Source organism: Grammomys surdaster, unplaced genomic scaffold (assembly GCF_004785775.1).
Source record: "Grammomys surdaster isolate TR1022 unplaced genomic scaffold, NIH_TR_1.0 181, whole genome shotgun sequence".
Lineage (NCBI taxonomy): Eukaryota > Metazoa > Chordata > Mammalia > Rodentia > Muridae > Grammomys > Grammomys surdaster.
In genome coordinates this window covers 4,492,793-4,508,457 of record NW_021604626.1, presented here as the reverse complement: position 1 = coordinate 4,508,457, position 15,665 = coordinate 4,492,793, and the positions used below count along the sequence as shown (strand labels likewise).

Here is a 15,665-nt window from a genome sequence, read left to right as displayed (position 1 = left end):
CATATACACGCATATATGAATACACACGTGTGTATATACATGTATATAAACATATTCACACATCAAATCCTAACTGATTTCTTTTTATAAACTGTTCAATGGTTCAAGAGTCCAAGAACAGTCCGGCTCACACACACCAGGTCACACAGAGGGGAAGCAAGTTCAAGGGAACAGCTTTCTAACTCTGACCTTTGAAACAAAGCCACGTACTAACAGCCAACATCTAAATAGACTTTTATTTTTATTTTTCTTGTTTGGACAGAAAAGAAAAAAGTCATTGGCCTTCATTAGTCTCCCTAAGTGTTGGAAACACCTGAACTCAGAAAGAGTGGACCTTGTAGAAAAGCATCACAAATTAAAAATATATTTCTCCATGTGGTAAAAGTGCTTCTGATCCGATTAAGGGTACAGCAAAGGTTATCTTACACACAAACTGAAGTCGGGCCTAGGATCTGTGGCATCATGGGTCCCACCACAGGCGAGGGTGCCTGTGGAGAAGGAGGACACAGATGTGACACAGTGTGGAGAGCATCCTGCTAGCCACACTTCAGCTCACTGAATGAATGAGGGAGTGCCCCAAAGCTCCCACTGAGGACATTCTACATCTGAGGACATTAGGTGGCTGCGAGATTGGGAGGAAGGGACACAAGGTGTGGAAAATCCTTGTTTTCCATCTGTGGGGACAGTGGGCCCATCTTGGGGCCTGGGCTCTATGGAGATGTGTCAACCTCTGGTCGGAAGGACCTGGGTCTATGGGAGGTTCCAAATGCCTTCCTGCCTGGGCCAGTCCCCAGCCAGGGCTTCTTAATCCTGCTGTGCCTTTCAGGGGGACCCCATCCCCACAGACAGAGGGCGGTGAAGAATTTCGTTTTCATGATGCTACATAGTTCTCAAGACAGGTAATTCTGCCAACAGTGACAAGGTGACAGAGTATTCAGCCTGCAGGCTCCCCAGGCCTTGATAGCTGTAACCACATGGGTCCTGGGAGCCAGCGGTCCTTCCTACCCCGCCACAGGCCAGACACAGAACTGTGATCATGCAGGAAGCTGTGAGGGTGTGTGGTGTCGGGGCTGGGAGGGATGGACACATTTGTTCACAGTAGACCTTAAGCAACAGTAAGGAATTAACCTGAAGATATATAGAAAACAAAACAAAAACGGCATTGCTCTCCCCTCTTCGCCCTGCTCGCCGTAGCCCCGTGGAGGATAGAACAGGAACACCTTGTTTATAGTCAACAAGCTGCAGCCATTCCCGTCCCTTTAGCTCTGAGTTTTAATGGCACCACATTGCATCTCTTCTTCTAAGGGAGCCATCTAAGCGGATCCCACGGGAGAGCACTGGGAAGCCACGCCCCGAGTGCGGACGGGTGGCACCGAGTGGTCCATTTTATAAGCTTGCCTGGTCTGAACTTGAGCCCATCACGATCTTTCAAGCTCTGGAAAGCAGAGCATGGTCCACTGGTCCTATCGCTGGTACCTTCCGAGGTCACAGCCCATCTAATCACCTGTATCAGGCTCTGGGGAGCCACCCTTTGTGGGGGTGACGTGGAAAGCAGACCTCTGACCACACGTGGGCCCTCCAACAGGTGACAGGTTCCTTCTGTGTCCCTGACACCCCTGGGCCAGCAGTCTCAGTGGGCTGGTGATGTATCTTCCTCCAGGCCCAGCAGCTCCCTGACAAGTCTCTCTCCGAACTGTGCCCGGCTGTACCTCTTCACGTGGTAGGCATCTGACATTTTGTACAGGATGTAGGCGTTGTTGACAGCAATGCTGATGGCGAACCAGAACACTTGCTGCCATGTCTTGTTTGGCTTGTGAGAGATGAAATACCTGGGGAGAGGGGAGGCACAGCGTTGGGTAGCTGTTTCCTGAGGTTTACACACTCCCTCATGGAGGGGGGAAGCTCTTTAAGACTTTGCAAGTGAATAAAACCCACAAGACGAGATTAAAGGAACTCTTTAATCTGTCACTAGTGTCTGGTAGGGAGAACAGGCGTTTGTCCACATCTCCTCAGGAAAGTCTCACAACAGGCATGCTGGTTATAGTTTGCAAGGGAGAGGAGCCTAGAGGTTGAACATCAAGCCACAGCGGCAGGCTCCCTTCTGGTGGATGCACTGGAATGAGCTGTGGGCGGGGCTCAGGGGCGGGGCTATGGCAGGCCCTGCCCCATCCTCCCTGCGTCTGTCTTCTCAAAGCCCTTCTCTAGGCCCATCCATGCCTAAGTGCTTAGTCCCTCAGTTCCAGGCCTCGTGATGTGTTTGTTCTCTCTTGTTCCCAGATGTGCCCCCGTTATCCACTTGTCCTTCCTCGGGAAAGACTCGGGACCCTGGGACTGACCCTGGGGACACACTATTATACACAGAACCTCATTTTAGGATTCGCTTATCCAGTTTATTGTCTCTCCACCTTGGCCACATCGTATATGAAGACCACCAGGGTGTCCAGCACAGGATGGACAATACTTAGATAAGATGAAGGCTGAACTTCGTGCCAAGATGCCCACCAATGGGGTATGAGCAGTGGCGGGTACCTCAGGTGGGGCTGGAGGCCTGGGATTTATGTTCTCCACGATATCTGGGACAACACTACCCTCCCTGCACACCACTGTGCCTGTGTTGTAGTGTGTCGTCCCCCACAGTCCCCATGCCACCCGCATGCGCACCGGCTGCCCACGCACCCGATGTCACCCCCCCACTCACATCGGCCACCCACGCACCCACTGGCCGCCCACGCACCCACTGGCTGATGCCACTTGCACGCATACCCGCCGCCCACGCACCTACCAGCCTCCCAAACACCCAATGCCACTAGCATGCACGCCAGCCGGCCACACACCCGATGCCACTCCCACTACACCTACCGGCCACGTACACCGGCCGCCCACGCACCCACCAGCCGCCCACGCACTCACTTGCTGTACTTGTCGTCGTATCTGCAGATGTAGCTGAGGTGAGCGGCAAAGGCCTCCACGGCCAGCGGGCAGGGGATTTCCCCGCTCCTCCTCTTGATGATGACGCCTGTGGGGGGAGACAGGAGCTCAGTCCCCGTCCAGGCAGCCCAGTTCCTGGGGGTAGGGCGTGGTAGAGCACTGGACCAGCACCGTTCATCACGTGCTTCAGCAGAGCGGTGGGTGTGAGGAGGCCTTGGAGGCAGTCAAGCGCACAGTCATCTGCCACCAAGACTCGGTAGCTTCATGGGCACAGGGACAATGACATGGCCACAGGCGACTCTAAGAGGTATATGCAGATGCTACCGGGACAGTCCTGAGGAGAACTGAGGGGAAGGAGGCTTCTCTATTCCTCCCCATACTGGTTGACTAGGTCAAGGGCTGGTGGGAGGGGGCAATAGCCACAGTCTCTGTGCTCTTCACAGCGTGGATGAGATCATTTCATAGAGGAACAAGTAGGGCCCGGAACCTAAAGGAAACCCATGGACCTCGCCACTTTATTGCACCAATGGGTGCTGTCTGTCCTCTGGCCTGCTTGTGCACTGTCTGGCTACCCTCTCTAGGCTACAGGAATAAAGATGGAGGTGTCCTTCCCAGCATGGTGTGCACCTGGACATAATTTCCCATGTGCTGCCTAGCTTTATGTCACACTACAGAGGCATACACCACGCAGAGAACATAAATACATACACACACTGTACCACAGAAGCACATGTAGACCACACATGTAACACGACCATACATACACTGTACAACTGTCTATATATAGTGTAACATATATATGTATATATATACATATATATAGTAGTATAGTGGTGTATATATACATATATACACATATATAAACATACACATGGTATGTGTATACACTATACACACTACATAGTGGTATATATGTACACACACATAAATATATATATACACATATATAAGCACACACATGGTTTGTGTATACACTGTATATATATATACATATAAAGTATATAGTAGTGTATATATATACATGCATACACTATATATACACATACATACACTAGATAGTGATATATACATATATACACTGTATATATACAAACATGGAATGTGTATACATATATATATACACACACACTATAATGGTATGTATACACACACATATACACACACATATATATAAACACACATGGTATGTGTATACACTATATATATACACATACAGTATATAGTGGTGTATATATATATGTGTATATATATACATATATATATACACACATGCATATATATACACACATGGTATGTGTATACATATATATATATATACACACACTATAATGGTATGCATACACACACATATATAAACACACATGGTATGTGTATACACTATACACACACAAACACACACACACACATCGCACACATGGTACACCACAGGAGCGTGCATGTCACACACCCAGTGTGCACATAGGAGTGCTAGCTGCTCAGTGCATACCACTCGGGAAGCGTCTCTGCAGACTCCTTTGCAGTCCTCTCAGTTTTTGTCTCAGCATTTTAACGCGGTCTTAACTGTCAGTTTCTTTAAATACAGACTCTGGGCTAATTAAGTCCCTCTACTCTGTATCGATTTTAAATCCCCGGGGGGCGGGGGGGGACAGCAAGCCACCTGGCAGCCAGGATCACACAGGCGCTTTGCTTCCAGGAGTCAGAGATGATAAAATGACCCACAAATGCCACCCACGATGTAGCCCGTTACTGTAGCCCTAAACAATAGAACCATCACACCCTAACAAGCAGGCAAGGCCAAGCCGCTTGCCAATTAAACCCTCCCAGCTTGCCAAAGCAAGCTAGGAGCTTCGTGGAGCTCCTGCCTGCCCCTCCCCAGGACAGCACAACCAACTACTAAGGGCACAGACAGCATGAGGGTCCTCCATGTGTGTGCCCTGGGTGCACCCCACGTCCTGTACCCACGCTCACACTCACTACTCACCTTGCTGTACAGGGGAGTAGGCGTTGGTCAGGAAACGGAAGTGCCCCTTGTTGTACCAGCAGATCAGAGACATGTTGCCCTTTGTCCTGATCTGGTGCTGGCCTCGGGCAAGTGGGGTGGCAGGGTTGGTCAGCATGGATGGAGGGAGACCTGTGCAGTCACTCTTCCTGGAGCTGAGGAGGCCACAGCAGTAGATCCCTGGAAGGAAAGATGCAAACTCTCACATGTGCCACCGTCAGGGTGCCCCAACCCACAACCGGGAAGGGGAGCAGAACCCTCAGAGGCAGCAGCTGAGGCCTTCTCCTCTCTGCCTCCCCATCCCTCTACAAGAGCACACCTGAAGGACACTGAGGCCATAACTAATGCAAATAATGGATTAATCCAACACTGTGACCTTTACCAACAGGGTTCTTGGTTGGCACTGTGGGGCATAGCATCCCATCCGCTTCAGTAAGTGGAATTTGCTAGAGTGTCACATGTACATTACAGGAGAGGAAGGAGATTCGGAGGGAAGGCCCCCAGGTCATAGCTGAGCTGGTAAGGATGATGTGGCTCTGCCCAACAATGCAGCCAGAGACCTCAGGATGGACATACCTGTCAGCTCTTGGGACTCTTGTCACTGTAGACAAGACACATGGCATTCCGCTGCAAAGAGCTCGGTGGCTCTAGATGCTTCTAAAAATTCATAGTGATATCATTTTTATATTGCTTAACCTTAGAAAAAGGCAAAATTTCCTATCTGGTTCCTCTTTTCCAGTCAGGGGTTCTCTCTCTATCTCCTAGCTTGCTGAGCCTTTCTCCTGGGATCCCAGGATCAACTCTCCTAACTCCTGGGGAAGGCACCCCAGCGACCTAGGCCATGTCCAACACTCATGTGGCTCTGCACATCTGACACTGGACACACACACACACAAACACACACACACACAAACACACACACACACACACACATACACACACACACACAAACTCCTAGTCCTGAGAGCAATTCAAGAGGTGGACCCTCACATACATATGCCCACACCATCAAGGGTTACACTTCTATAGACATGTCTCCACAGACCACAGAGTCTGCTCAGGTAGCAGGCCAGCCCCTCATTGTGCTTCATGGAGACCTCCTTCAAAGCAACCGTGTCATGTGTCCCAGGAGCAGGTCCCACAGCTTCCCTTCCCTCCTCAGTCTGATCTCTTGCTAGGTTCTTGCCACAGACGGGCTGAATCTGCTGGCAACACCCAGCGCCGAGGGTCACCTTACCTAGACTGCCACGCTGGCTAGCCAGGGCTGCCTGCTCCCTCACTTCAACCAGGATTCCAAGGCCCAGGATGTAAGCTACCTGTCGCTCCACAATACCAGAGGGCTCAGTTTTAAGGCCTGACATCCACTGTGTTGCAGAGCAGAATGCCTCATTTCTAGTAGCTTCTATCTAAGAGCCATGCTTTCTCAGCTGTCCCCAGGCACAGCTTGGCACTTAGGCCTTTGTTCTTTACATCCAATGTCTGCCAGAGTCATGGGAGGCTTACCCAGTCTGCAAAGAACAAGCAGCCTCTTGCTCCAGGAGCCTAGGACCTTCCTGACGCCTGTCGGATTGTTCCCAACCACGTGGGTCTCTGCCAGATGGGAAGGAGGCTCACCAGATATGGAGGATGACTCTGGTACTTTCTAGACACCCCCCTTTTTTTTTTTACTAGGAGCTTTTCCTTCAGGCCATTTATGGCCAGAACCACACAACAAAGGACATACAAAGGAATGCCCAAAAGACTGTCAGGGCTCTGTGCCAATGCTGTCACCTGACAGTGAGACCAGGACTCACACACCACGAGAGCACCAGAACCCAGACACATAGGGCAGCCGAGAAGTTTGAGTAATCTGTGCTAGCCGCTGCTCCTACCTTCCTCACCCTCTGGTCACTCCCCACCCCCAAGGAGCTGGCCGTGCTGGGATGGCCTCTGGACAAACCTTGCTTCTCAAATTCTTCAAACAGATTGAGGCTGGTGATGCTGGGCCCTGTGAAGATGATATAGTTCTTCCCGGCTGCGTTCCTGCACAGGCTCCGGGCCACCATGCTGTGCAGCTGTGGTTTGTTCTTCAGAGCGTCCAGGCCATCTGGGCCACCGCCTTCCTTTAGGTGGACATAGATCTTGAACAGAAAGGCGGAGGGGTCAGAGTGCCAAGGGCAATATGGACCACAGCCCGAGGCTGTAGGAAACATAGGGTCAGAGAACACAGGGAAACCTCCTGACCTCGCACATGTCCTAGGTCACCACCACGGCTACCCCAAACCTGAGTAGCTCATGGTTTAGCCTGGAGGCTTCTGTCTGCAAGAGTCTGGGTAGGAGAGGAATGGTTACAGATGGTAAAACTGGTAGTCAAATCTGATGCAAACCTGTTCCTAAGTCCCCAGTCATAAATAAGAATCACACATATACACACACAGAGAAGCAAAAACCACTTCAAAGGCTAGGTATACTTTTAGAAGGGTATCACCCACTGGGCAAATGACTAGTCAGCTCAAAGGCAGGTAAGACAGGCCTTGACTGTCTCACTGAACCAGAGAGGCAACAGAGGTCAGACACACTCCAAGGGCCAGATAAGCAAAGAGGCCATGCTGAGCTTGGTGCACCAAGCTCATGGTCCCTCACCCATGATCCATACCAGGTCCACGATCGCCACCAAAGCCGTGTATGTGGGAAAGAGGATGGTTCTAGTGTAGACCACATCTGCATATAGGGTGCTGACTAGCTCTCCTAAGGAGGGTAGAAGGTCCGGAGAATGTTCATACATCTGTAGACAGATAACCAGCAGTGCTTACAGTGCTTATCACTTTCCTATGCCTATCCTGTCCTACAGAGCACGCTGACATTAGAGCAATCTGACATGCTGGAACTGCTAGGAGCTGTGATACCAACGGTGCTCTCTGAGAAACTCCCAGAAGGAGCACATAGAAGACCCAGCTACTATGTCAGGACCCATCCTGTCTGATGAGTTTGGAAGCTCACCTACCAAGCACCCACAGTGTCCTTAAGAACAGAAACTGTGAAGGCATGACTCTGTGTTCAGGTCAATGCACAGGGATGTGACTTAGCAACAAAGTCTTCAACAGAAGGGCGACACTTCACTGGGAAGTGGTGCTGGGCGACAGAGCCACTGGGTTCAGCAGTGTTTGGGAAGCTGGTGGGTCGTGGCCCTCCATGGATCTTCTGTAATGTACAACTGAACATGTTATTGGACTCTACATACATACACACTCAGCTTCAGGAACACTGTACTCCAGGGATTTTTAAAATTACTGTGTGTACCACAGACATACCTGTTGACACACACACACACACACACACACACACACACACACACACACACAGTATAGGATGGGAGACTGTATATGGTGCAGTCAGCTCTTGTGTTCAGGCCCCACGAGGCTGAAGTCGAAACATCAGCACTTTCTATGTAGTCCTCAAGAACCTCCTGGGCAATTAGGTTGTAGGACAGCATGTATCCATCAGTCTCTGGGAGCCATGAGGGCTATCTGTGTCTCTACCCCTCTAGCTTCAGTCAGCATGGTTTATATAGATATGTTGGCTACAGACTCAAAGGGCGGTTTCTGCAGGTTATGGTTAGAATACGAACTATTCTTCAGGTTTGTGTGTTTAGACATGTGGTCCCAGCTGGTGATACTGTTTTGAGAAACTGAGGAACCTTCTGGAGGTGGGGCCTTCCTGGAGGAGAGGGTATGCTGGCCTTGAGGGTTACATCCTGGTCTCTCTCTCCTGTTGCAGGCAGCTTCCTGACTGTTGATACAATGTAACCAGCCACCTCACCCTCTGCCACAGGCATGAGATACTTCTGCTCCCGCTGTGTCTGCCTAGTCTTGAACGTGAAGAAAGCTTTCCTAAGTTGCCTCTTGTCCTCTGTTTGGTCTTAGTGGCAAGAAAAGTAACTAATATGGAAAAGAATGAGCATTGACCAGGGCTGGAAAGATGTCTCCATGGATCAGAGCACCGGCTGCTCTTAGGTTTGGTCCCAGTATTCACAAGATGACTCACAGTGGTCTGTAATCCAGTCCCAGGAGACCCTCTGCCTCTTCTGGCCTGCACAGGAACCAGGCACACACCCGGAGCACACAAGCACACACAGGCTCACACATGGTGCACAAGCACACACATGGTGCACATACACTCAAATGGGCAAAATATCACATACATAAAATGAAAGTAAATGAATCTTAAAAAAAACCAAAGCATATACTGAATTATGGATGTCCTGGGGTTGGGGAGGCGGTTGCTGAATGTAAAATCAAGTTAGGAAAAGACACTGATTGTAAAAGTCCTTTTCCACCAGCACTGATACATGCTGCTGGAACCTGGTGTGTTCTAGGACATGAGTTTGTGGTCATTGGTGTGGACTACCTTCTTTGCAGGTCTGGAGATGTCCAGAACTCGAAGTTAGACCAGGATCTTGCCCTCCTGGGACTGTAGAGTCTCCCAAACACCAGCAATGGGCAGTTCAGAGCTTGCCCTTGGCTTGGAACACAATTGCAAGACCATCTGAAATGGCTCAGCACTTAGCCCACACGGGCAAGCCCATGCACTCGAGGGACTTCCTCCTTCTCAAAGTGTGAATGTGGTGTGACGTTAGTTCCTTCTCAAGGTGTGAACAGTGTAACATGGACTTCTGCCTAGCCAGAGCCTTCTCCCTTTTGAAGAAATCTGGAAGTAGCACCAGAGGCATCCAGAGACTCCCAAGTGCGGAGAACTCTCTGCTATACAATAATAAGTTCTATATATTAAAATTTATACTTATCTTTTATTGTGTGCATATATGTATGTGTATGTGTACACATGCATGCCTACATGTGAACTTGCCACTGTGTATCATGGTAAGTATGTGTAAGTCAGGGGACAAGATGGGGGAATTAGTTCTCTCCTTCCACCATGTGGGTCCCAGGGATCAAACTCAGATTATCAGGCTTGGCAGCAAGCACCCACTGAGCCATCTCACAGACCCTCTATACTTGCTGTTTGGAGATAACAGTCTCACTCTGTAGCCCAGGCTGGCCTGGAACTCAACATTCCTGTTGCTTCTTTTCTGATTCCTTCAAAACACATGAGGGCCACTGTACTGTGGTGACCGGTGTGATAGACACTGAGTCTGCAGAGATACAGCAGCTGACACTGCACTCACTGTCCCTGGGGTCTGTCTGGTGCACTGGGGCCTCTAGAAAAAATGAGCTAGAAGCCCCATCACACTCACTGGCTGTTCCCTGGAATGACTGCCTCTCCTTCAGAATAGGAGACGACTAGGGTTCCCCACTGCCAGTGCAGAACGCATCTGGGGACATAAAATTGGTGAATCTCATCAGCAGCTGGGTGAGGAGCCAGGGAGGATTACGTGATGTCGATATGGCCAGGAAGCACAAAGGACGGTGGAGGTGTCTGGCCACGCTAGTGTGCCCTGAGGCTTACACGCATCCCCTCATAAGAGACACTGGAGACACAAGGGTGAGTGAGGAGGTGCCGCACTCACGGCCTGTGCAACTGTGAACAAGCACACAACCTGTCTGGGGCCCTGCTTTCCTGGTCCGGCTTGCTGTACGCAGCCTGGGAGCCACTGTGACGTCGGGTACCCAGAACCACTTTTTCATTTGTCCTAATATTTATCTTTCTAGAAAGGGTTTCGTGTGTGGCAGCTGGCCTTGATCTTGTTATGCAGCAGAGAATGGCCGTGAACTTCTGACCCTCATGTCTCCTCCTAAGTGCTGGCAGAACAGGCATGAGCCAGGCTATGCGGTGCTGGAGAGCAAATCCAGGGCTCTGTGCGTGCTACGAGAGCACTCTCCCACGCTGCATCCCTAGCACCCAGAAGAAACACTTTCTTTCAGCCGTCACCACTATCCTGGGACAAATGCCGCAGAACCCCCAGCAGACACCGGTGACAGACAAGCTGTACCCCTTATATTTCATGTCCTGTCACATGCTGTGGCCACAATGTTTGCAGGTTGAGATATGACAACATGAGCCCAAACCTCCCTTCTCCACTGCTCCACGGGTAGATTCCCCTGCAGGATAGATCTCAGCGGGGCCGCCATTTTACCTTCTCGTTTAGAGGAAGCGCTCTGCTGTACATTTTTGACAAATGTGAGCGCTCAGCATCACTCTCTCGTTTGGGGGGCGCTCAGCATCGCTCTCGTTTGCGGGGGCGCTGTAAAGGAACTACGGCTCGCTTTGGACACAAGCACTGTCAAAGCTGATCTGGCGACTTACGGGTCGGTCAGTGGGGTGTACGGAGTGCATAATGTCCAGCAAAGGACGACTCACTTCTCAGGGTGGACCCCGGGTTTCATCTCCGTACTCAAGAAGGCCACAGAACCTAAGAACCGGTTATTTCTGGAGTGTTTTGCGTGACATTTTCAGATGGCGATGAATTAATTGCAGGACTGGAACTTGGGAAGAACTGTGAACTTGGCCATGTAAATGTGACCAGGAGAGAGAACGGTGTCCGTAACAGCCCTTGAGACACCTGCTGAAGGTGTCTCAGCAACACAGCCGGCGACTAGCAGGCTGTCAAGGTTAGCACGTTGTTAGTAAACCCATCCCAGGGACGGACAGAATGGGACTCCAGTCACCCCTAATGGCCTGAACAACACAGGATAATCTCCACATTTGGGCCAGGGGGGACATGCACGATAGTCAAGAGAACTTTCTAATCTCAAAGGAATTACTTCAGCCATGGTCTAGCCTCTGCCATTGCCCTCTAAGAACCCTAGACAAGGAAGTCTGATGGCATTTTCCTCCAACTTTGAGGAGCTTCTCTTTCTGTTCTTCAATCTCTTGCCATTCCCCGATTCTCCGTAATAAGGCTTGGCTCCGTATTAAAGTCTCCAGATCTCTGTGTCTTTAATCTTCATCAGCTCGGGACAAACCCAGAGCCACTATCCCAGCCCATCTTTGGTACCTCTGATTGTCTCACACCCTATGTCCTGGGATCATGTCAAAACCCCTACATGACAGAGGTGGAGTCAGGTATAATTGTGCACTTTCCAAGGACTAGCTACCCTCCCCTCCCAGGAGGCTAAGTGAGAGCACACTGGCCTCTGCTTGTACGTTAGGGATGAGTGTGATAGTTGGAAGACAGTGAACTGGCTAACTAGTGTGACAGAAGACAGTGAACTGAGTAACTAGTGTGCCAGTCGGAAAACAGTGAACTGACCAACTCCCAACATCCTGGGCCCACGGCACCCCACTTCATCCTTCCTGTCTCCCCAGTGTCTGCACATCTCAGAGCTCCCATTTCTGACACTTCTCGTCCCCTCCCCACTGGCTCACCTGGATGATAAACCCAGTCGAAGAGCACTGGCGGACCCACAGGCTGAATTTCCGCTTTTTCCTCTTCCGCAGCTCTCGCTCCGTGCACGTGGCGATGAACACGGGGTCCTCGTCAATCAGGGGTTCATGTAGCACCTGCGGGAAAAGGGGGTTGGGTGGAGGATGTTCTCACAGGGCGGAGTAAGCTCGGCTCCCAGCAACACCTTCAGAAGGCTGTGACCGAGACTAAGTCACCTGACTTCTCTGACATGGGAGTCTCTGTATCTGCACTGCTGCTCTAGGGAGGGCTCAGCTGGGAGGCACGGGCACACTCGCCTCCGTCCTGATGCACAGTGGACGTTTCTTCTGAAGAAATGGCCGTGGTTCTTACTATCCACTTTACAAATGCCCAGACTGTATGTGCCTTTAATCTCCACTGTCGTGAGACAGAGCCATTGTCTCAGTCTGCCTTTGGTGCCTCTGTCTAGCACTCGAGGTCTTTGGGACTGTGGCCCAGATCAGTGATCTGTATCACTGGCCTAGGGTCTCCAGGCTCAACTCCTGTCAGTGTGTATGGAGTTGTGTATGGGAGTACATGTGTTTAAGTGTCTACAGAGCCAGAGGTACCTGATATCCAGGGACTGGTAGTACAGTGGTCATGGGCTGTCCATTATGGGTGCTCTGAAGTGAGACTGGCTCCTCTGTAAGCAGACCACATGCTCTTAGCCACCAAATTATCTCTCCAGCTCCCCTGCCCCTAAGCAATTAGTAACCTTGTTTCCCTCTTCTTTTTTTTTTTTTTGTTTACTGTTTTGCTTTGTCTTGAGACAGAGTTCCTCTGTGTAGCCCTAGCTGTCCTAGAACTTGCTCTGTAGACCAGGCTAGCCTTGAACTCAACAGAGATAGCTTGACCTGCTTCTGCCTCCCAATGCTGGGATCAGAGGCATGCACCACGACTGCCAGGCATGTCAACTTCTTGATAGCATGAATCTATGACCTTTCCAAAGACAAGACAATAAAGTAAAAGACTCTAAGTTGTTTTTTTCAAAAAAAGGTGCTTAGGAAGCCTCTGGGGACATTGTGATGTTACCTTGTGATTCCCTCTGCTGTTCTATGCCACGATTATGGATATCTTCAGGAAAGCAAGGTGACATGTATACACGCTAATTTCCACACTACATGATATTCTAGATTGAGGGTCTTCAAATCACTCCCTCCTTCCTAAACAAAACGTATTGGAATAATCCCCTGCTCTCATCCACTGCAGCTCTGTGTCCACGAGAAAGAAAGGACAAGACCCAGTAGAGATTGCAGAAAGTCTAAAATAGTGTCTGACTCTGCGGGAAAAGTTTCAACGAGCTAAGCTCCCAGAGGTGGCGGTCAAGTGTGGCGCTCTCTTGGCAGGTTTGAGTCAACTCAGGGCCTGAGGTCTTCCCCCAAAGCCACATCAGTTCATGGCCTGGGGTGGGCACTGGAACATCAGTCCATGGCCTGGCTCAGGCACTGGACAGTGGTCTCAGCACTTGTGGCCCAGCATTCTTTTGGTAACAGCACCTTCAGTTCTATTTTTTTTAAAGCATCAGCCTCAGGGCTTTAGCTGCGCTCCTCCAGCAGAGGACTCAAGTTTGGTTTCCAGCACGCATGTGGTAACTCACAACCCTGTAGAACTCACATTCTCGAGGATGCAATGCCCTCTCCTGATCTGTGGGCAATGCACACATGTATGCACACACATTCACATACATAATGCATACATACATACATACATTCATGTACATAAAATAAAAATAAGTCCTTTTTTATATATATAAAAAAAACCCACACCTCACTCCACTGCACTGCACTCTGCTCCAAAGATTTCAGTATGAGACCCTGCCTCTGCTCAGTTTGGAAACAGATGAGTTGGCCTGCCTGGGCTGCAGCCAAGACCCTCACGTTCTCTGGCTCCTTGCAGCTTATGAAATATTCAAAGCCCCATGTGGAACCTTCTAGCAAAATGGACAATCTAAGGGAGTCTTAGGAACAGGGAAGATGGCATGAAGGTGGCCCCAGCTCCCTGCTCTTCTCCTGCCCATCTCCTTGTGTTGACCATGAGTCTGCTGTTTCCAGCCATCCAAGTAGAGCCTCCCTCAGTGAGCCAGGGAGCCCAACCATCTCTACTGATCTCCAACCATGGTTACAACTCATCACACAGGGCGAGCAAGAATCTCCATGTCTCTCTCCTCCTCCTCTGTGGAGAACACTCAGTTCTGTCACACAGCACCATCCCCGAGTCCCCTCTGTGCGACAAGCCACTTAGGCTGTGCCAGGCATCAAGTATGGCAGACAAGGCATCTCTTACTTATTTGCATAATCCCTCTCCAGGGATATTTCTCTGATTAGTCTGGCTCTAGTTTTGACGAGACGAATGCCTCTCATTTTGGACCTGTGTGCAGACATCGCTCAGAAATGGCTGCTTTGTTTTCTGGTAGGATTCTGGTGTCTTCCAAAACCACCTGCAAAGGGTAACGCTTGCTACAATGATAGCTCCCAATGTTGCACGCTCAGACTCGTGCCTCTGTGTGTGTGTGTGTGTGTGAGTGAGCACCTGTGTGTTCAGGGCAGACTCATGATGGTGGCACAAGGGTGGCAGGCTCTGGGCCACTCCTGAGAACCACAGTAAGTCTGACTCCCAACTGTGACAAGGGTGTGGAGAAAAACAACATCTCAACTGGTCTACAGGCAGACCTCCAGGAAGAGGGAAAGAGAAGTAGTTTCCAGGCAAGGATGTAGCTTGCCAACCCCTCCCCCATACCACACCTCTGGCTTACACACGGTGCCTGGCAAGTTCTAGAACAGGAGGAGCCCCTGTGTAGAGTATTCCAAAGCCCATGGACCTGAGACATAGTAACACCCCACAAAAGCCCTGAAGTTTCCAGTTGTGCAGAATAGCAGAACATTATAGACTCAGCAGAAGGACCACTGGGAGTGGGAGCCCAGCAGAAGCCTCTTAAAAAGACAGCTGTAAGCATAAAAATGGTGTGACTGTGTAAATGGACCCTCTCCACAGAGGAAACTCAGCTGACTTACCTAGGAGCAAAGCTTTCCGAACTATCAGTCACCTCTTCCATGTGCTATATCAACAGGGCAGTTCTGAGATGCTGTCACCAGACTGTGACAGCACTGAGTGTGACAGCACTGAGTGAAGGCGGATGTGGAAGCCAATGTGGTCAGGAGCTGAGAGCCACGTGAGAGCCTCTGCCTTCTGGAACAGGTTAAGGATATCTGGAAGGAGTCAGGGGGCTGTGACAGAGTGCTAAGCTGTCAGTCCCTGGACGAGACATTGGGTCCTGGCCTGAGCGGCCAGCAGCACCTTGGCATCTAAGAAGTCCTGGTGACTAAATGAATCACTACAATTCCAGGTCATTCCTTCACCGTCCAGAAGGTGTCTAGCCAGGACGTGCCCCTCAAGGATCTG

General features: G+C 50.3%; 1 protein-coding gene across 1 annotated transcript in view; it reads right to left on the bottom strand.

The window, feature by feature from the left end:
- Positions 1 to 861: 861 nt before the first annotated feature.
- The window catches only part of Pgbd5 (piggyBac transposable element derived 5), a 66,759-nt gene continuing 51,955 nt past the window's right edge, over positions 862 to 15,665 (bottom strand). The window contains exons 3-7 of the mRNA XM_028767795.1: positions 12,230 to 12,364; positions 6,867 to 7,047; positions 4,910 to 5,107; positions 2,911 to 3,016; positions 862 to 1,829 (exon numbers count right to left, since the gene is read on the bottom strand). Coding sequence (XP_028623628.1) covers positions 1,631 to 1,829; positions 2,911 to 3,016; positions 4,910 to 5,107; positions 6,867 to 7,047; positions 12,230 to 12,364 — 819 coding nt within the window. The 3' untranslated portion in view covers positions 862 to 1,630. The remainder of the gene's footprint in view (positions 1,830 to 2,910; positions 3,017 to 4,909; positions 5,108 to 6,866; positions 7,048 to 12,229; positions 12,365 to 15,665) is intronic.